This window comes from Nycticebus coucang, chromosome 3 (genome assembly GCF_027406575.1).
Source record: "Nycticebus coucang isolate mNycCou1 chromosome 3, mNycCou1.pri, whole genome shotgun sequence".
Classification (NCBI taxonomy): domain Eukaryota; kingdom Metazoa; phylum Chordata; class Mammalia; order Primates; family Lorisidae; genus Nycticebus; species Nycticebus coucang.
Window position 1 is genome coordinate 65,097,430 of NC_069782.1, and position 22,324 is coordinate 65,119,753.

The 22,324-nt window shown below is 48.1% G+C and overlaps 2 protein-coding genes across 3 annotated transcripts in view; one reads left to right on the plus strand and one right to left on the minus strand.

Annotated features, from left to right (window-relative positions):
- Nucleotides 1–12,533: 12,533 nt before the first annotated feature.
- Nucleotides 12,534–22,324, plus strand: part of TSPAN16 (tetraspanin 16) — a 28,798-nt gene continuing 19,007 nt past the window's right edge. Inside the window, exons 1-3 of one of the 2 annotated variants that reach the window (XM_053583319.1) lie at nt 12,534–12,602; nt 16,782–16,979; nt 21,338–21,412. In XM_053583319.1, coding sequence (XP_053439294.1) covers nt 12,534–12,602; nt 16,782–16,979; nt 21,338–21,412 — 342 coding nt within the window. The remainder of the gene's footprint in view (nt 12,603–16,781; nt 16,980–21,337; nt 21,413–22,324) is intronic. The other variant, XM_053583320.1, reaches the window with a different exon arrangement.
- The window catches only part of RAB3D (RAB3D, member RAS oncogene family), a 53,508-nt gene continuing 43,745 nt past the window's right edge, over nt 12,562–22,324 (minus strand). Inside the window, exon 5 of the mRNA XM_053583311.1 lies at nt 12,562–12,661. Coding sequence (XP_053439286.1) covers nt 12,612–12,661 — 50 coding nt within the window. The 3' untranslated portion in view covers nt 12,562–12,611. The remainder of the gene's footprint in view (nt 12,662–22,324) is intronic.

Below are 22,324 nucleotides of genomic sequence, written 5' to 3' on the forward strand. Positions count from 1 at the left end.
AAGCTGGTGGGTTCAAACCCAGCCCAGGCCAGCTAAACAATGACAACTGAAATAAACAAACAAAAAATAAGGGCAGCGCCTGTGGCTCAAGGAGTAGGGCGCCAGTCCCATATGCCAGAGGTGGCGGGTTCAAACCTAGCTCCGGCCAAAAAAAAAAAAAAAAAAAAAAAATAGCCAGGCATTGTGACGGGTGCCTGTAGTCCCAGCTACTTGGGAGGCTGAGGCAAGAGAATCGCTTAAGCCCAAGGGTTGGAGGTTGCTGTAAGCTGTGATGCCACAGCACTCTACCCAGGGTGACAGCTTAAGACTCTGTCTCAAAAAAAAAAGGAAGCAGTGTACACCAACATCTATGTGGTAGTTAAGACTGAGGTTGAGGTCTGGGTCTGAATTCCAGCTGTACTACTTAATGTCTCTGTAACCTTGGGTGTTTTAACGTTTGTCCCTCAGTTTCTTTAGCTGTAAAATGAAAATAATGACGGCACCCTTTTTTTTTTTTTTTTTTTTAAGAGACAGAGTTTCACTGTGTCGCCCTTGGTAGAGAGCTGTGGGGTCACAGCTCACAGCAACTTCCAACTCCTGGGCTTAGGCGATTCTCTTGCTTCAGTCTCCCAAGTAGCTGGGACTACAGGTGCCCACCACAACGCCCTGCTATTTTTTGTTGCAGTTTGGCCGGGGCCGGGTTTGAACCCACCACCCTCGGTATATGGGGCCAGTGCCCTACTCACTGAGCCAGAGGGGCTGCCCCCCATTTTTGTTTTTTTTGAGACAGAGTCTCACTATGTCACCCTTGATAGAGTTTTGTGGCATCACAACTCACAGCAACCTCAAACTCTTGGGCCCATGTGATTCTATTGCCTCAGCCTCCCAAGTAGCTGGGACTACAGGTGCCCACCACAATGCCCGGCTATTTTTTGTTGTTGTTGTTGTCATTGTTGTTTAGCAGGCTTGGGCCAGTTTTAAACCCACCTGCCTCAGGGTATGTGGCTGGTGCCCTAACCACTGAGTTGCGGGTACCCAGTCAATGGCACTCATTTTATTGAATTATCATGAGTGTAAATAGATCGAAACTTAGGAGGTACTTAAGACAGCACCCCGGTCATAATGAGAGCTCAGGAAAGGCTAGTTACCATGCTGTTATTACAATTATCCTTGCTGTCAGTGTTGAACCAAAAATCAATGGCCTTTGTGAACTTCTGGTCTTTTTTCTTTGGTATATTTATATTTTTTGTTATTTATTTATTTATTTTGAGACAGAACCTCAAGCTGTCGCCCTGGGTAGAGTGCTGTGGCATCACAGCTCACAGCAACCTCCAACTCCTGGGCTCAAGCGATTCTCCTGCCTCAGCCTCCCAAGTAGCTGGGACTACAGGTGCCTGCCACAATGCCCAGCCATTCTTTGGTTGTAGTTGTCATTGTTGTTTGGCAGGCCCAGGCTGGATTCGAACCCGCCAGCTCTGGTGTATGTGGCTGGCTCCTTAGCCGCTTAAGCTACAGGCACCGAGCCTATTATTTATTTATTTATTTATTTTGCCACAGCATCTCAAGCTGTTGCCCTGGGTAGAGTGCCATGGCGTCATAACTTACAGCAACCTCCAACTCTTGAGCTCAAGCAATCCTCTTGCCTCAGTTTTTCTATTTTAGTAGAGACAAGGGTCTCACTTTTGCTCAGGCTGGTCTCGAACTCCTGAGCTCAAGCAATCCACCTGCCTCGGCCTCCCAGAGTGTTAGGATTAGAGGTGTGAGCCACTGCACTGGGCTGGGGTACATTTTATTTATTTATTTATTTATTTTGTAGAGACAGAGTCTCACTGTACCGCCCTCGGGTAGAGTGCCGTGGTGTCACACGGCTCACAGCAACCTCTAACTCTTGGGCTTACGCGATTCTCTTGCCTCAGCCTCCCGAGCAGCTGGGACTACAGGCGCCCGCCACAACGCCAGGCTATTTTTTTGTTGCAGTTTTGGCCGGGGCTGGGTTTGAACCCGCCACCCTCGGCATATAGGGCCGGCTCCCTACTCACTGAGCCACAGGCGCCGCCCCTTATTTATTTATTTTTATTTGTTTATTTATTTTTGAAACAAGTTCTTGTTCTATCACCCAGGCTGGAGCACAGTGGTGTCATTGTAGCTCATGGCAAGCTGGATCTCCTGGGCTCAAACCATCCTCCTGCCTCAGCCTCCCAAGTATCTGGGACTACAGATATGCACCACCACACCTGAGTCATTTTTCTATTTTTTGTAAAGGGATCTAGCTCTTGCTAATGTTTTTCTGGAACTCGGGACCTTGACTGATCCTCCCGCCTGTCTCCTAAAGTGCTGGTATTACAGACGTGAGCCACCCCACCTTGCCAGCTGTCTCTCTCTCTTTTTTTTTTTTTTTTTGTAGAGACAGAGTCTCACTGTACCGCCCTCGGTAGAGTGCCATGGCGTCACACGGCTCACAGCAACCTCTAACTCTTGGGCTTACGCAATTCTCTTGCCTCAGCCTCCCGAGCAGCTGGGACTACAGGCGCCCGCCACAACGCCCGGCTATTTTTTTGTTACAGTTTGGCCGGGGCTGGGTTTGAACCCGCCACCCTCGGCATATGGGGCCGGAGCCTTACTCACTGAGCCACAGGCGCCGCCCCAACCAGCTGTCTCTTTTTAAAGGACAGTCAGAGAAGGCTTCTCGGAGAAGGTGGCATTTGAATAGGTACAGGGAGCACGGAGTTTGGAGATCAGGAAAAAGTTCCCGGCTGAGGAAGCAGAGCAAAGGCAGGAGAGTGTTTAACAACTAGAGTCCGAGAGGGAGGAGGTGAAGGCTGGGAAGTGAAGGGGCAGATCTCAAAGGGCCTTCTGGACTGCTGGGAGGATTCTGGCTCAGATTGTATTGGATTCTGATGGATCGGAAAAGACTCGGGTGTACACTGGCACCGCCTGGTGGCCGTTCATTTGGATCATGGCTCGGATTGGAAATGATTGAGGTGTACGTTGGCGCCCTCAGGTCGCTGCGGGGAGTACCGACTTTAGGGGGCGCGGACCGGAGCGGGGAGGTCAGGGACCAGGCGGGTGCCCTAGTCCGGGGAGCGACGGCGAGGGCTGGATGCGGAAGGGGGTGGAAAAGGGTTGGGTTCCAAATGATCTTCCAAGTACTGTAGCCAGTCCTCCCCCACTGGGACACAGTTTGCCCGTCCCGTCCCTGTCAGCAGGCTGCCTTGACAGTGGGGCCACAAGCTCAGATGTCAACACCGCCGGCGGGAAACTCGATGGAGGATTTGGGGGTGGGGCGCTGGCCAACAGGAAAGTGACCTCACGCCCCCTACAGGAAGGGGGCATCAGCCACTCAGAGCAGCTCCGTGTGGCCAAGTTCCAGGGCATGATCCAGTGTGGCCACATCTTTGGGTTTTTCAAGAGAAGCCACTTGGGGGCGGCGCCTGTGGCTCAGTGAGTAGGGCGCCGGCCCCATTTACCGAGGGTGGTGGGTTCAAACCCAGCCCCGGCCAAACTGCAACCAAAAAATAGCCGGGTGTTGTGGCGGGCGCCTGTAGTCCCAGCTGCTCGGGAGGCTAAGGCAAGAGAATCACATAAGCCCAAGAGCTGGAGGTTGCTGTGAGCTGTGACGCTACAGCACTCTACCGAGGGCAGTAAAGTGAGACTCTGTCTCTACAAAAAAAAAAAAAAGAGAAGCCCCAAATCCAGATTTTTCAGTTGAAAAAATTTGGGGTTTTTAAAGCCAAAATCACCAGAAATATTTGAACATCATCTCTATTCTTTTTTTTTTTTTTAATTGGAGGCAAAATCTCACTCTGTCTCCCAGATTAGAGCACAGTGGCTTGATAATAGCTCACTGCATGCAGCCTTGAACTTCTGGGCTCCCGAGATCCTCCTACCTCAGCCTCCTGAGTAGCTGGGACTACAGGAGTGCACTACCTTCTGAACTGTATTTTTAATTTCTTGTAGAGATGGCCTAGGCTGGTCTCTGACTCTTGGCCACAAGTAATCCTCTCACATTTTTCTCCCAAAGAACTGGGATTATGGGTGTGAGGCACTGTGCTCAACTAAATGCATTTCCAATTTATGATATTTTCCATTTACAATGAGTTATTGGGAATGTAACCCCATCATAGTTGGGGAAGATACATATATATGCACATATAGACTGTTGTCCTTCAGTAACTGTGCAGAAGTGGTTTTTCTTGCAATACCAAGTCCCATATATAGTGTTATATTTGCATATAGCCTATACACATTCTTCCATATACTTTAATTCACCCTTAGATTACTTATAGTACCTAATACAATGTAAATATGCACTACTATGTAAGTAGTTGTTGTATGTAGGGAATAATGACAAGAAAATAAAGTCTGTAATGTTCAGTACACCCAAATTCTTTTCAAATACTTTCTTTCCTTTTTTTTTTTAGAGACAGAGTCTCACTTTGTTGCCCTTGGTAGAGTGCGGTGGCATCACAACTCACAGCAACCTCCAGCTCTTGGGTTTAGGCAATTCTCTTGCCTCAGCCTCCCGAGTAGCTGGGACTACAGGCACCCACTACAGTGCTCTGCTATTTTTTGTTGCAGTTTGGCCAGGGCTGGGTTCAAACGCGCCATCCTCAGTATGTGGGGGTGGTACCCTACTGACTGAGTCACAGGCACCGTCCATCAAATACTTTATTTATTTATTTTTGTTGTTGAGACAGGGTCCCACCCTATGCCCCTGAGCAGAGGGCAGTGGGCATGGTACTGGGGCTGCGGGCACCCCGCTGCCTCAGCCTCCGGAAGCCACTGGGATTACAGGCGCTCGCTGTGGCACCCAGCTGGGTTTTTCCATTTTTTTCATGAGTCGGGGTCTCACTGTCACTCAGGTGAGTCTTGAACTCCTGAGCTCAAGCAATTCTCCCTCCTCGGCCTCCCACAGTGCTGGGATTACAGGTGTGAGCCACAGCGCACAGCCCATCAAATACTTTCGATATGTGGTTGGTTGAACTTCAGACATGAGACCAATCCATCTTGAATTATATATAAAGCCATGTTGCCCTAGAGTGGTCTTGAATCCCTGGCCTCAAGTGATGCTCCTGCCTCAGCCTCTCAAACTAGGATTACAGGTGTGAGCCACCTGTTCTGGCCCATTCTTCTTCTTCTTTTTTTTTTTTTTGTAGAGACAGAGTTTCACTTTACCGCCCTCGGTAGAGTGCCGTGGCCTCACACGGCTCAGAGCAACCTCCAAGCTTTTGGGCTTAGGCGATTCTCTTGCCTCAGCCTCCTGAGCAGCTGGGACTACAGGCGCCTGCCACAACGCCCAGCTATTTTTTGGTTGCAGTTTGGCTGAGGCTGGGTTCGAACCCCCCACCCTCGGTACATGGGGCTGGCGCACTACTCAATGAGCCACAGGCGCCGCCCTCCATTCTTATTCTTAAGGAAGAAATTGTCTCCTTCTTGGAACCTGGAGCCTTTTCCCAAACCTTCTGCTGTGTTTCTCAGCCCCCTCAGGCAGGTGCAGTACATGCCTATACCAGGCCACTGTTTCTTGTCCATGTTAGTATTTTGGGGCTGCCATGACAAATCCCACTAGCCCAGGGGCTTCAAACAACAGGAATTTAGTCTTCTGGAGGCCAGAAGCCTGAAACAAAGTGTCAGCCCCTGAACGCTGCAGCCGAGGCTATTTCCTTGCCTCTTCCAGCTCCTGGTGGCTCCTGGTGTTCCTTGGGTTATGACCACATCACTCCAGTTGCTACCTCTTCTGGCATCTTATGGCTTTTCCCCCTCTGTGTTCAAAAGTCCCTCTCCTGTTCCTTATAGACAACAGATTTTGAATTCAGGATATACCCTATATAAAGATGGTTTCATCTGGAGTTTTTTGTTTTTGAGACAGAGTCTCACTATGTCACCCTCGGTAGAGTACCATAGTGTCACAGCTCACAGCAACCTCAGACTCTTGGGCTTAAATGATTCTCTTGCCTCAGCCTCTCAAGTAGCTGGGACTATAGGCATCTGCCACAGTGCCTGGCTATTTTTTGGTAGTAGTTGTCATTGTTTGGCAGGCCCAAGCTGGGTTCGAACCCGCCAGCTCTGGTGTATGTGGCCAGCACCCTAGCTGCTGAGCTATGGGCGCCGAGCCCATCTGGAGATCTTTAACTAATGGCATCTGCAAAGATCCTGTTTCTAAATAAGATCACATTCTGTGGCCTCTCCTGCACATGGGTTCTTTTGGGGGGAACACAATTCTGCCAGCTCCAGTTCCAATGCTCAAGGTAATCGGAGCTGGAGATGACGTTTCTGCAGGGCTTGCAGGAAGAGAAGCAGGTGTTGACTTGAGTCATTTCCCTGCCCCCCACCAGGAGGTCTTCCATCCCCATTCCTTTTACAGTATTTTTTTATGGCACTAAAATACACATAATGTAGAATTTTACCATCTTAGCCATTTCAAGTGTACAGTTCAGGGGCATTAAGTACATTCACGGTGTTGTGCAATCATCACCACCACCATCTCCTGAAGTTTTGCATCTTGCAAATCTGTCCCCATGAAACATTAACTCTCCCTGCTTCCCCAGCTACAGCCACCAACCATTCTGTCCTGGACATCTGGGTTGCTGCTATGAACATGGTGTACAAGTGCACAAGTATCTGAGTCCCTGCTTTCAATTCTTACATTTAGAAGTGGTATTGTTGAACCATAGGGTAATGCTATGTTTAACTCTTTTAGGACCTATTCCTTCCTAAGACAAGGGCTAACCCTTCACCTGATTCATCCTGTGGTTGGAAAGGGCTTTCAAAAGATACTCACAATTCTATTTTTTTTTTTTTTGCAGTTTTGGCCGGGACTCGGTTTGAACCCGCCACCTCCAGCATATGGGGCCAGCGACCTACTCCTTTGAGCCACAGGCACTGCCCGATACTCACAATTCTAAAAAGATGACATTCCCAGGCTGGGCACAGTGGCTCACACCTGTAATCCTAGAAGTCTGGGAGGCTAAGGTGGGAGGATCACTAGAAGGCTCACTGAAACCCCCCTTCAGCTTTAAAAAGTCCAATTTACACATATTGCAGGTCTCCCCTCGGACATCAGAGGTGCAAAAATCTCTGAAAGCTATTTAGTATTTATGTGCTTTTCAATGTGTTTAACTGAGAGCCTTCAAGAATGTGAGGTGAAAACAACCTTGTCTGTCCTGGGACTGGCTGTCTAGTGAAGAGAGACCTGCATGCTAACAATAACAGGTGCCCCACAAGTGTCTCCTGTACATACCGGTCTGGTGGCCACTGGCTGCTGCCTCAGCACTCCTCAAGAAGCTCCAGTCCTCTGAGCCCTGCAGCTTGACAACTCTGAAATCCTATATTCTGTCTGGTTGCCTGTGCATACCCATAGTTAAGTATTCTGAATATTGTCAAAGATCCTTTGATGCACCTTTTTTTTTTTGTTTGGCAGAAGATAAGGAGTCTTACTGTTCCTTAATTTCACTCCCTCCTTTCCAAAATCTAAGACTCTGTTGGGCTGAAGGGGTGGAAATTCCAGATCTTTAAGTAGTAACAAAGAGAACCTGAGAAAACAGTGAGTGTCCCTATAAGACAGTGCCTCCTTGCCAACCTTCAATGTCTCCCAACTCACAGGCCCTCAGCACATAGAGCAGGAATGCTCAACCACAAGTCAGAATATAAGTATGGGGGAATTCATATGTAATGGTGGAAATACTGTTTGCTCCCTTTTCATTTGATAGCAATGATTACCATAATGATCTCCTGCTATCCCACAATGATTTTAGCCCACAATGCTACAACCTGGTGACACTGTGTCCATCCTCATTGAGGCCTCAGGTCCAGGGCCTGGGAAATCTCAGAGCAGTTGCCCAATGTCAAGGGTATGGACCAGTTTTAGAAGAGCAGGTGACTTTCTTTTGTGTGCCCCAGACTTTTTTTGTTGGATGGTAGATTCTGATTTGTTACCCCATTCCATTGTTTGCTACTAACCTTAAACTATAAAATTCCCCCTCGTTAGAGGTGAATTTAGGTTTTGTGAGCCCTAAATGCACAAACATATCTTTGCTGCAATTTTTCACTTTTTAAAGAGACTAAGTCTCGCAGAGTTACTTAGGCTGGTCTTGAGCTTCCAGGCTCAAATGATCCCCCATCTCAGCTTCTCAAAGGGCTGTGATTACAGAAATAAGCCACCTGGCCTGGCCCTTTGCTATACATTTTATTTTTATTTTTTTGAGACAGAGTCTCACTTGGTCACCCTTGAGAGAGTGCTGTGGCATCTTAGCTTACAGCAACCTCAAACTCTTGGGTTCAACTGATTCTCTAGTCTCAGCCTCCAAGGTAGCTGAGACTACACGTGCCTGTCACAGAACCCGGCTATTTTTTAGAGAAAGGGTCTCCCCCTTGCTCAGGTTGGTTTCGAACTTGTGAGCTCAGGCCATCTACCCGCCTCAGCCTCCCAACTGTGCTATACATTTTATATGAACAATTAACCAGGTGAATCTATAAGTGGGTCCCTCTCAGGCCTTGAAGGGTGGGTGCAATCTTAGGTCTCATTCATTTCCTGGTAAATCCATCTGACTCTTGTTGCTGGCATTGACAACAAATACATGAATTTAAGGAGAGTTCATAGACCCACATGGGTCATTGACATAAATAATACTCTATTTGTGTATGTGTATGTATTCAAGACATTCCACTTTCTTGGAAATTGTGCTTTTGGCAGAGTTTCATTTTGTCGCTCTTGGTAGAGTGCTGTGGTGTCACAGCTCACAGCAACCTCTAACTCTTGCCTCAGCCTCCCGAGTAGCTGGGACTACAGGTGCCCGCCACAATGCCCGGCTATTTTTTTGTTGCAATTTGGCCAGGACCGGGTTTGAACCTGCCACCCTCAGTATATGGGGCTGGCGCCCTACCCACTGAGCCACAGGTGCCTCCAGGAAATTATGCTTTTAAAAAAGTCTCCTAAAATATAAGGAAGGAGACCGAGCATGTGGTGAAATAAATATGTCAACAATTGCAATTCTGTTATGACAGATATATTGGAGTGGCTCTTCTGTTATTTCAACAATGGTATTTAAATATCCTACCTAATAGCTCTGTAGTTCCACTTTAAGGAGAACTCTTCATTTTTCTCTAGAACCTTTGAACTGTGGCTGATGTGGATTGCAGTGTTTTTCTGGCCTGGATTTAGAGTTATATTTGTTATTCGTTGGATGCCTGAACATTCTGTCTCTCCGCGTCAATTCAATGGGTGTGTGTTGGGGGTTTGAGGGTAGAAGTTGTCTGTGCTTCGTTTCCTCAAGCTGAAAGGCTGACCTATGCGGAACCAGAACACTCTCGGATCTGTTTGACAGCTCCGGGACACCTGCTCAGGTAACTGGCCCAGCTCCTTCGTAGGGACGTGCTTCTACTGGCCGCCGCCAGAAGGCGCACGAGGCTGCAGCTGGGGCTGTGTAGTGAAGCCCGGGCTTGGTCGTGGGGCGTGGCCAAATGTGGGACGCATTTTCTTCCTATTCTGCCCTCTTGTGTATGTGCCCATTTCCCTGCCCTCTTTCACACCCGTATTCATCTGTTCATTTGTATCCGGGTTTCCATCTCCGCCCTCCTTCGCACCCCGTTTCTGTGCCCTCCCTTGAGCCTGCCTTTCTCCAGCCCTCTTTTGCACCCTGTATCTCCATGCTCCCTGCACTCCCATTTCTTGCTCTCTTTGAGCCCCCGTTTTCAGGATCTCAATCCCTGGCTCTGAGGCTCTGTATTTCATTTCTTATTATTATTTTTTTTTTTTGTAGAGACAGAGTCTCATTGTACCACCCTCGGTAGAGTGCCGTGGCGTCACACAGCTCACAGCAACCTCTTACTCTTGGGCTTACGTGATTCTCTTGCCTCAGCCTCCCGAGCAGCTGGGACTACAGGCGCCCGCCACAACGCCCGGCTATTTTTTGGTTGCAGTTTGGCCGGGGCTGGGTTTGAACCCGCCACCCTCGGCATATGGGGCCGGCGCCCTACTCACTGAGCCACAGGCGCCGCCCCATTTCTTATTTTTTTAAAGACAGGGTCTCACACCGTTGCCCAAGCTGGAGTGCAATTGTGCAGTCCTAGCTTACTGCCATCTTGAAGTAATCCTCCAGCCTCAGTTTCCCAAAGTGCTGGGACTACAGCCTTGAGCCACCCTGTTTGGCCACTGAGCTTCCTTCCTTCCTTCCTTCCTTCCTTCCTTCCTTCCTTCCTTCCTTCCTTCCTTCCTTCCTTCCTTCCTTCCTTCCTTCCCTCCCTCCCTCCCTCCCTCCCTCCCTCCTTCCCTCCTTCCCTCCTTCCCTCCTTCCCTCCTTCCCTCCTTCCTTCCTTCCTTCCTTCCTTCCTTCCTTCCTTCCTCCTTTCTTCTTTGAGACAGGATCGCTCTTTCTCACCCTGCGTAGAGTGCGATGGCGTCATAGCTCACAGCAACCACAAACTCTTGGGCTCAGGTGATCCTCTTGCCTCAGCCTCCCAAGTAGCTAGGACTATAGGTGCCTGCCACACCACCTGGCTATTTTTAGAGGCAGGGTCTTGCTCTTCCTTAGGCTGAACTCAACCAATCCATCTGCCTCTTCCTCCCATAGTGCAGGGATTACAGGGCTGAGCCATGGTGCCCTGCCTGGTTCCTTCTTTCAAAAGACCTTTTAGAGAGAAGTGTGGAAGGACACACTCCTGGCTGTGAATGGAACTTGTAGTCTAGGCAGGAGACGGCCTCTTGTTTAGTTCTTTCAACATGTTCCAAGAAGCTGGTGATTCTTTTTTTTTTTCTTTTTTTGAGACAGAGTCTCACTAAGTTGCCCTCGATAGACTGCTGTGGTGTCACAGCTCACAGCAACCTCAGACTCTTGGGCTTAAGAGATTTGCTTACCTCAGCCTCCCAAGTAGCTGCCACAATGCCTGGCTATTTTTTTGTTGTAATTGTCATTGTTGTTTGGCAGGCCTGGGCTGGGTTTGAACCTGGACTTGTTTTGGTGTATGTGGCTGGCACCCTAGCCCCTGAGCTACAGGCACTGAGCCAAGCAAGCAGCTGGTGATTTGACAAACATTCATTAAATTAATTAACATGTAAGCTAGTCTCTCATTTGCACCCCACCCACTACAAGCCATCCAGGGTTGGGCAGAAGGTGACATGGCTGGGGTAGTGTGGACCTGGACCAGGTGAAAGTAGTGAGGCAGGGAGCAAGGTGGCTTTAGTGGCTACAGGGTTGGAGTCTGGAGGACTTTAGTGCTCATGTACAGATTATTTGCCCTGAAATGCCCACAAATTCCACCATCATCAAGAAAAACCTAGTGTCCTAGCACTCAAGAAGGCCAAGGCAGGTGGATCGCCAGAGCTCAGGAGTTCAAGACCAGCCTGAATAAGAGTGAAGTCCCATCTCTAAAAACAGCTGGGAATTGTGACAGGCATCTATAGTCCCAGCTACTTGGGAGGCTGAGGCAAGAGGATTGCTTGAGCCCAACAATTTGAGGTTGTGGTGAGCTATGATGCCATGGCACTCCACCAAGGGTGACAAAGTGGGACTCTGTCAAAAAAAAAAAAAAAGAAAGAAAGAAAGAACAGAAAAGCCCAGTGACTGATGGCACACAGCTCCAGGACAATCCAGCTGAGCAGACCTCAGATGGAGAAAGGATGGGCTCTCTGCCTCACGATAGCATAAGGGCTTCAAATTCTAGTCTTGGGCCATGCTTCCTCGGTGGCCTCAGGCAGTCTCTTGGCCTCTCTGGATAGGCCAAGTATGGACTGGAGCTTGAGGGGCCCCAGTGGCTGTAGCCAGATTCCTGCATCACATTGCCTTTTTGTTCATTCATTCAATACTGGTTTCTTTCTTTCTTTTTATTGAGACAGAGTCTCACTATGTCGCACTCAGTAGAGTGCCATGGTGTCACAGCTCAGTGCAACCTTTAACTCTTGGGCTTAAGTGATTCCCTTACCTCAGCCTCCCAAGTAGCACAATGCCTGGCTATTTTTTGTTGCAGTTGTCATTGTTGTTTAGCTGTCTTGGGCCAGGTTCAAATCTGCCACCCTCGGTGTATGTGGCTGGCGCTGTAACCACTGTGCTATGGTAAGAGCACATACCGGCTTCTTAAGTACCTACTGTGCCAAGCTTTGAGGACACAGCTGTTATTAATAATAGGACAACCCAGGTCTCTGCCCTTTTGCAGCCCCCAGTCTACCCAGGAATGTCAACTACATAAATAGTCAGTGAGGACTATTATGACCACAGGCTCTGATAGCAACTGGGGGCTCCCAGGGCAGGACATGATGCCTTTTCTCCATCCCTGGGGTGACCTGTTTGGCAAATGAGGCCTAAGAGGGGATGGTTTGGGATACTTGCCTCCCTGGCACAGTGGGGCTTATTCCAGCATCTGATTGTGATGTGATAAAGGTTTATGACTGAGGCAGACAGCTGGTGGGCAGCTCTGGGCAATGACCAGATCGCCAGGACAGAGAGAAACTGAGCAAGTCAGCTTTGGTGTCTCCCCCAGATCCCTATCATCTTGGGAAACAGTAGCCCAGAGGTTTGGGAAGATGCTGACTTAAGTTTCCAGGGTGCCCCAATCTGGCCAAAATGGCTGAAATGCACACTCCATATTCTTCCTTGAAGAAACTGTTATCTTTATTCAATGTCTTCCTGGCTGTAAGTATGTCATAACCCAGGCCCTGGGAAGTTGCAGCCCTTCCTCCACGGGTGGCTCCCTGAAAGACAGAAATAAGTTGATCCAAATTGGCATCCAGATCTGTGGTCCCCAGGGAAGTCAGAGCGATGTAGGGCAGACAGACAAGGAACCAGGTGCCCTGGGGACAGGTGTAGGCTCCAGTCAACTCAGAGCCAGTGAAATCAAACACAGATGAGTGTGATCTGGGTGATGGAACAGCTTAACTTGAAGTTAAATCCTGCAGAAAACCAAGTTGTTTGAGGATGACAGAAGGGAGGGGTTTTTCCCTTGATCTTTTAAATTTTTTTTTTTTACTAGAGACAGTCTCAACTTTGTTGTCCTCAATAGAGTGCTATGGCATCACAGCTCACAGCAACCTCCAGCTCTTGGGCTTAGGCGATTCTCTTGCCTCAGCCTCCCGAGTAGCTGGGACGACCAGTGCCCGCCACAACGCCTGGCTATGTTTTGTTGTTGTTGTTGCAGTTTGGCCGGGCCGGGTTCGAACTCACCACCCTCGGTACTTGGGGCTGGCACCCTATTCACTGAGCCACAGGTGCCACCCGGTTTTTTAAATTTTTTAGAACTTTTTTTTTTTTTTTTGTAGAGACAGAGTCTCATTGTACGGCCCTCGGGTATAGTGCCGTGGCGTCACACGGCTCACAGCAACCTCTAACTCTTGGGCTTACGTGATTCTCTTGCCTCAGCCTCCCAAGCAGCTGGGACTACAGGCGCCCGCCACAACGCCCGGCTATTTTTTTGTTGTTGTTGTTGTTGCAGTTTGGCCGGGGCTGGGTTTGAACCCGCCACCCTCGGCATATGGGGCCGGCGCCCTACTCACTGAGCCACAGGAGCCGCCCAGAACATTTCTTTTTTACTATAAAAGTAACCTGTAATGTACATTGTTAAAAAAGTAAGTGTCTTCGGGTGGCGCCTGTGGCTCAAGGAGTAGGGTGCCCGTCCCATATGCCGGAGGTGGCGGGTTCAAACCCAGCCCTGGCCAAAAACCAAAAAAAAAAAAGTAAGTGTCTTCATTGTACCACTGTGTGAGGAAAAACTGGCAGGAAACAGAAAGAAATTAAATATCACCCTTATCCATCATCTGTATCGTAATCTTTTTTTTTTTTTTGAGACAGTCTTGAGTTGTTGCCCTGGGTAGAGTGCTGTGCTGTCACAGCTCACAGCGACCTCAAACTCCTGGGCTTAAGCAATACACTTGCCTCAGCCTCCCAAGTAGCTGGGACTACAGGTGCCTGCCACAACGCCTGGCTATTTTTTGTTGTTGTTGTTTCAGTTGTCATTGTTTTAGCTGGCCTGGGCTGGGTTGGAACCCACCACCCTCAGTGAATGTGACCGGTGCCCTACCCAATAAGCTCTGGGAATGACCATGTATTGTAATATTTTGATAGGAATGAAATGAGACAATGTATTAAAGGGCTTAAATCCATCATGAGGTCTTTGCTCAATAAATAGTATCATTGGGCAGTGCCTGTGGCTCAAAGGAGTAGGATGCCGGCCCCATATGCTGGAGGTGGCAGGTTCAAACTCAGCCCCGGCCCAAAACTAAATAAATAAATAAATAATATCATCATCTTCATCATCATCATCCTATATCCTTGACACTTACCTATACCTTTTAAAAACAGCAGAACATCATAGACTTCAAGTCTTTGACTACAAAGAAAAAAAAAGAACAAACAGGGCGGCGCCTGTGGCTCAGTCGGTAGGGCGCTGGCCCCATATACCGAGTGTGGCGGGTTCAAACCCGGCCCCGGCTGAATTGCAACCAAAAAAAATAGCTGGGCGTTGTGGTGGGTGCCTGTAGTCCCAGCTACTTGGGAGGCTGAGGCAAGAGAATTGCTTAGGCCCAGGAGTTGGAGGTTGCTGTGATGCCATGGCACTCTACTGAGGGCATAAAGTGAGACTCTGTCTCTACAAAAAAAAAAAAAAAAAAAGAACAAACAAATGCTTTTGCTTCACAATCCACTTTTTTTTTCTAACGAGTCTCACTCTGTCACCCTGTGTATGATGACATGGTACCATCATAGCTCATAACAACCTCAAACTCTTGAGTTGAGGCAATCCTCTTGCCTCAGCCTCTCAAGTAGCTGGGACTACAGGTGACTGTTACAATGCCTGGCTAGTTTTTCTATTTTTAGTAGAGACAGGTTCTCATTCTTGCTCAGGCTGGTCTTTTTTTTTTGCAGTTTTTGGCTGGGGCTGGGTTTGAACCCGCCACCTCCGGCATATGGGGCTGGTGCCCTACTCCGTTGAGCCACAGGCCCTGCCCCACAGGCTGGTCTTGAACTCCTGAGCTCAAGCGATCCACCCACCTTGGCCACTCCCAGAGTGCTAGGATTACAGGTGTAAGCCACCATGCCCAGATGCAATCTACTTTTTAAAAAATGTATTCAGGGGAGGCACCTGTGGCTCAGTCGGTAGGGCGCCGGCCCCATATACCGAGGGTGGTGGGTTCAAACTGCAACCAAAAAATAGCCGGGCGTTGTGGCGGGCGCCTGTAGTCCCAGCCACTCGGGAGGCTGAGGCAAGAGAATCGCTTAAGCCCAAGAGTTGGAGGTTGCTGTGAGCTGTGTGAGGCCACGGCACTCTACCGAGGGCCATAAAGTGAGACTCTGTGTCTACAAAAAAAAAAATTAATTAAATAAAAAATGTATTCAGATATTAAAGACATCTTTCTGGGCCAAGCACAGTGGCTCACGACTGTAATCTTAGCACTCAGGGAGGTTGAGGCCCATGGATAACTTGAGCTTATGAGTTTAAGACCAGCCTGAGCAAGAGTGAGACCCCATCTCTACTAAAAATGAAAAATTTAGACAGGCGGATTGCTTGACCCCAAGAGTTTGAGGTTGCTGTGAGATAAGACGCCACAGCACTCTACCAAGGGAGACAAAATGAGATTTGTTTCAACAAAAATAAATAAATAGGGCGGCACCTGTGGCTCAAAGGGGTGGGATGCTGGCCCCATGTGCTGGAGGTGGCGGGTTCAGACTCAGCCCCGGCCAAAAAAAAAAATAAAATAAAAATAAATAAATAAATAAAAATAAAAACAAAAACATCTTTCTGTTACTGACTAAACATTCTCCTGCAACAGGGGTCAGCAAACTATGTCCTTGCCTGAGTTATAAATAAAGTGTTATTGGAACATAGCCACACACATTTGTTTGCAGGTGGTGTAAGGCTGGTTTTAAGCAACACCAGCAGAATGGAGCAGTTTCAACAGATATCTTCAAAGGCCACAGTATCTAGGGGTTTTTTAGAAAAAAAAATTGCCAACCCATCCTGCAAAATTATTTTAAATAACTGTTTAGGATCCCAATGCACTCATCCATTGGTAAAACCTTTGAGGTTTTAAGTATGAATTGCAAAGTGTTCTCCTGTCCCACAAACAAACAAATAAATAAATAAGGAATCCTTGCCAAGTTTGCATATTATCGGTTTAAAACACTTTTGCTGGTGGCCAGTTGTGGTGGTTCACATCTGTAATCCCAGCACTTGGGAGGCTGAGGTGGGTGGATTGCCTGAGCTCATGGGTTTGAGATCAGCCTGAGCCAGAGCGAGACCTCATCTCTAAAAATAGCTGGGCATTGTGGCGGGCACCTATAGTCCCAGCTACTTGGGAGGCTGAAGCAAGAGAATCACTTAAGCCCAAGAGTTAGAGGCTGCTATGAGCTGTGACACCATGGCACTTTACTACTCTGCTAAGGGTGACATAGTGTGACTCTGTCTCAAAAATAATAAATAAATACGGGCGGCGCCTGTGGCTCAGTGAGTAGGGCGCCGGCCCCATATGCCGAAGGTGGCGGGTTCAAACCCAGCCCCGGCCAAACTGCAACAAAAAAAATAGCCGGGCGTTGTGGAGGGCGCCTGTAGTCCCAGCTGCTCGGGAGGCTGAGGCAAGAGAATCGCGTAAGCCCAAGAGTTAGAGGTTGCTGTGAGCCGTGTGACGCCACGGCACTCTACCGGAGGGCGGTACAGTGAGACTCTGTCTCTACAAAAAAATAATAATAAAATAATAATAATAATAATAATAAATAAATAAAATAAAACACTTTTGCTTTTCTCCACTCCCCACCTTGGAAAATTTCTATTTGTGTACAACTAATAGATTTTTTCTTTTTGTCTTTCTGATTTCTGTTCTAAAGGTGTCTGGCATTATCCTCATTGGCCTGGGCATCAGTATCAAGTGTGGAGATGGTGCCCTGACGAGGGTCTTTGGGCTGTCCTCTGCATACTTTCTTCACATAGGCAGCCTAAGCCTGGTAATGGGGTGCATCACGATACTGCTTAGCTGCACTGGGTGCTATGGAACTGCCAAGGATAGCAGAGGCACTCTCTTGTTTGTAAGTTGGATCTGCACACAAACCCCAAAATGGTCCCACCCATGTACAAATCCTTCATTGCAGGGGTTACAAACAACTTTGCTTGGTGTCCCCGATTTTAACTGTGGTTAAGGTGTCTTGTTAATGGCAACAGATGTCTCCATCTTTTCCTTTATGGTGTATCTTTTTCTTTTTTTGAGACAGAGCCTCAAGCTGGGTAGAGTGCTGCGGTGTCAGAGCTCACAGCAACCTCCAACTCCTGGGCTTAAGTGATTCTCTTGCCTCAGCCTCCCAAGTAGCTGGGACTACAGGCGCCCACTACAATACAGGCCATTTTTTGGTTGTAGCTGTCATTGTTGTTTGGCGGGCCCAGGCTGGATTTGAACCCGCCAGCTCAGGTGTGTGTGGCTGGCTTCTTAGCCACTTGAGCTACAAGTGCTCAGTCGATGGTGTATCTTTTTTAGAACCCTCCTCTCCTCCCCAAGGTCATAAATTATATTTCCTAGGTTTTCGCCCCAGGATTTTATTTATTTATTTATTCTGAGACAGACTCTCATTCTGTTGTCCAGGCATCAGCCTAGACTCCTGGGTTCAAGCAAACTTCCTGTTTCTCCCTCTGGAGTGGCTGAGACAACAGGCACCTGCTACAATGCCTGCCTAATTTTTCATTTTTTTATTTTGCCTGGGACTGGGTTTGAACCCACCATCTCCAGTATATGGGGCTGGCGTCCTACTCCTCTGAGCCACAGGCGCCACCCAGTCTTTTCATTATTTTTTTTAGAGACAGAGTCTCACTTTATCGCCCTTGTTAGAGTGCTATGGCGTCACAGCTCACAGTAATCTCCAGCTCTTAGGCTTAGGTGATTGTCTTGTGTCAGCCTCCTGAGTAGCTGAGACTACAGGCACCCACTACAACGCCCAGCTATTTTTTTTTTTGCAGTTTGGCTAGGTCGGGTTCGAACCTGCCACCCTTGGTATATGGGGCCAGTGCCCTACTCTTTTGAGCCACGGGCACCGCCCTTCTTTTTTTTGATAGATGGGGTCTTGCTCCTACTCAGGCTGGTCTCAGATTCCTGAGCTCAGTCTTATTTTCTTGCTTCTAAATTGTGTGTGTGGTGTGAGGTAGGGATCTGATTTGATTTTTTTTTTTTTTAGAGACGGAGTCTCACTTTATCACCCATGGTAGAGGCCGTGTCATCACAGCTCACAGCAACCTCCAGCTCTTGGGCTTAGGCAATTCTCTTGCCTCAGCCTCCCAAGTAGCTGGGACTACAGGCACCGGCCACAATGCCCGACTATTTTTTTGTTGCAGTTTGGCTGGGGCCAGGTTGGAATCCGCCACCCTCGGTATATGGGGCCGGGGCCCTACTCACTGAGCCACAGACACTGCCCTGATTTGATTTTTTTCCCTCAATTGAGCAACATACTGTAGTACTTTTTAAGTGACCCATTCAGTTCTTCTTTGTCACACTAGTTCCCACTGTGCTCAGGTCTGTTGCCAGTGCACTGCTCTGTTCTACTGCTCCGTGTGTCGTGACTCTGATGCAACACTGTTGTAATCACCATACATGTACAAGTCTATGTTCAAGTACATGGCATATGAAGTTTCAAGTGTGATCATTCGACAGCAGGTCACAGAGTTTACCTGTCCTACTCATTCTCCCCCTGCATCTGCTGTCAACTTCCTCATTCCCATCTCCATCTCTGGGTCTGGTCCCTTAGATTCTTGTTGATTGTATGCCACCCCAGGTTTAATTTTCCTCCAGTAAGCATATTGTCTTCTTTTTTTTTTTTGAGACAGAGTCTCACTTTGTCACCCTTGGTAGAGTGAAGTACATTGTTTTCCTTCCTTCGCTTTGTTGTTGCAAAACTCTGGTTATTTCAACCTGGGGGGCTCAGGGAGATCGTTGCTCTGGTCATCCTTCAGAGTATGTGGTTCCCGATTGTTAAAAGTATCCCTCCCCCATCTTTCTTCTCCCAAAAGTTCCATCATTTTTTTATTTCTCTTAATTATCTTGTTCAACAAATTGTCATTAAACGGGCCTTGTGTCTGTAGTATTTAATTTTAGCTGCAGTCTGCTGCAGGCTCTATTTTATCTTTTCATTGTTTAATTTGGAGGAATCTAAGAACCCTCTCTCTGACGCACCACATCCAATCCATCCACAAATTCTGTCATCTTTGCCCTCAGTATCTGTCCTTCTAAAGCCCCCACCTCACCAAAGAGACTTCATTCAGGAAAGCAAAGTCTTTTTGTTGGTATTGGGAGCCAGGGAGGGTTGTGAGCAGAGGAGGGATGTGCCCTCACTCTGCTGTTCACAGGTATCTTCTGGCATCTGTGAGGGGAGCAGAGTGTCGGGGCAAGGGAGCTGAACCCAGGTGGAACAGTGATTTCCTAGGATAAGAAGTGGACAGATTCAAGATAGATCCTGAAAAATGGAGCCCAGATGTCTCAGGGGAGATATTTATCCTTACCATTGTTACATGAACCCAGCAGTGCTATCCCTGCACCTGTGTGTGCCCTGTGGGATGTAGGGAGCCTGGGCATGTATCCACTGTACTTTCCAGCTACTCCTGGTCAATGCTAGATAAGCCCAGCCAATGGCCAGTATAGCAACTCAAAGCATGAATTATCAAACAGATATTTTTTTGTTTTTGAGACAGAGTCTCACTATGTCACCCTCGGTACAGTACCATGATGTCACATCTCATAGCAACTTCAAACTCCTAGGCTTAAGTGATTCTCTTGCCTCAGCCTCCCAAGTAGATGGGACTACAGATGCCTGCCACAACGCCCGGCTATTTTTTTGTTGTAGTTGTCATTGTTGTTTTGGTGGACCCAGGCTAGGTTCAAACCCGCCAGCTCTGGTGTATGTGGCTGGTGCCCTAGCTGCTGAGCTACAGGCACCGAGCCTATCAAACAGATTTTAATTAATGTACTATGTAATATCAATAATAATGGGAACACATGAAAGGGATGCCAGGAGATGGCATTACTTTGTCCCCATGTTGTCTCGAGAGGCTCCACAAAATTCTCTGAGACCCCTGAGCTGGTCCTACCTGCACATTGTACAGATAGAAAACTGAGGCCCAGAGAGGAAAGTTGCTTCTCTGTGATGTGTAGCTACAAGACTGCCCCTCTTCTTGCCATATTTCCCATTACTCTTTCCAAATGCATGCAAATTTCACTGGAAAAAAAATAAGCCAGCACATGCTATTTCGTGGGCAGCCCCTGATCCCTGCCCACGAGTCGCCCCCTTTCCCTTCCAATCCCTAGCTGAGGTTAGTCATCCTTGCTGTCCTCCCCGTGATTCTTCCTGTGCCTCTACTAGCCCTTACCCTTTGAGCTCCCTGGGGTCCCTTTCTAGGCTGTCAGAATGAGGGTCCAGCTTATGGCTGCTCCAAACATTCTTGAGTCCCCAATGTGCAGGAAATAAAAACCAACAGCCCCTTACTCTCCAACCTCAGGCATCAGTTCTTTCAAATTGGAGAGGCCAGGGTAGCCTGGGGGTTGGGGGACAGGGATATCCCCTGTCCCCACATAGTGCAAGGCAGGGATATGACTGAGCAGGCTCCCAATCTCCCTGTATCCCCCTCTGTCGTGACCACATAAATGATCATTCGAGACATGGATTAGCAGTAAGAGGTGCAAGAGGTGAGACTGGCCATAGGTACAGGATAGCCCCAAGCACTGCTCACAGAGTTCTTTTTCTTTCTTTTTTTTTTTTTAGAGACAGAGTCTCACTTTGTCGCCCTTGATGGAGTGCCATGGTGTCACAGCTCACAGCAACCTTCAGCTCTTGGGCTTAAGTGATTCTTTTGCCTCAGCCTCCTGAGTAGCTGGGCTATTTTTTGTTGCGGTTTGGCCGGGGCTGGGTTTAAACCCGCCACCCTCAGTATATGGGGCCTGCACCCTACCCACTGAGCCGCCCTACTCACAGAGTCCTTTTATTGAGAAGATACAAAATGGGCAGAAAGATTACTAAGCAAAGACATGCAGGGGCTGCATGCTCAGGGACCATGTGCTTTAGGGGCTACGTGCTCAAGAAAATGATCTCATATGGGTGAACAAAAGGTGGTAAAAAGTTATGTTCTCAAGGAAATGATTTCCAAAAAGACTACATGCAATTGTCTCCACTAATCCTTCAAGGAACTGCCCTAAAATGCTTGATGTTTAACGTCAGCCTTACTACCACAGGACTCATCTTTGCTCCTCTGGGATTACTGAGTTACTTGGTGGCTTGCCTTCCAAGTTACAGGAGATTTCAAGGCTTGCCAGGAAATTGTCTTGTTCTCAGCGATTCCTCAGATGAGTTCTGAAATTGGTGACTGTTAGAGCAGGCATGATGTTCAATCCTCCATACCCCTCTGTGTCTTCCAGGGCTTCATTGTCACGGTTGTCATCCTTGTTGTGGAAATCACGGCCGCCACGGTAGTTCTTCTTTTCTTCCCAGTTGTAAGTATGGGGCTGTTTCTCCCACTCAGCATTAGAAAGAGAGTCAATATAAACCCACCCCCCTCCTCTGGGGGCACCCATAGTCTATGCTCACTTGTGGGGACACACAGGTCCCGTGGATGCAACATGCACCCAGAGGCCAGGTAAAAAGCTGAAACCTTCTGAGGCCTCAGGAAACTTGCTGGGACCATCTCTCCTTCTTTTCTGGTTGGGAGGAGAGGTGATGGGAAAAGTGTACATGTTGCTGGGGTTTTTAAAAAAAAAAAAATAGAGGGGCTCGGGCAGCGCCTATGGCTCAGTGAGCATGGTGCCGGCCCCATATACCGAGGGTGGTGTGTTCACACCCAGCCCCGGCCAAACTGCAACAAAAAAATAGCTGGGCATTGTGGTGGGCGCCTGTAGTCCCAGCTACTCGGGAGGCTGAGGCAAGAGAACCATGTAAGCCCAAGAGCTGGAGGTTGCTGTGAGCCGTGTGACGCCACGGCACTCAACTGAGGGCGGTAAAGTGAGACTGTCTCTACAGAAAAAAAAAAAAATAGAGGGGCTATTTAGGAAAATCATCAAAACAACAAAAGCTTGAGTGCTTTGGCCCAACAATCCCATGTCTGGGAATTATCTGAAGATTGACTTGCTCAGAATGACATCCATGTCCAAAGTATTGCAAACAGCCTAGAGGGTGCATTTAAGTATGTGATAATATGCCCACACAACAGACTTCTGTACATCTGGAACTGAGGAAAGAGGTGGTTCTCTGGGTCCCAGATGGGATGTTCTCCAAATTAGAGTACTAACCACATCATTGTTCCCCCAGGAACTGACCCTGACATTAGAATTCAAAGGCATGTGGTTGATGTGGGAAGTGATTCCAGGAAGCATTCGAAGGGAACAGAAGTGAGGCAGAAAAGGGAGGGC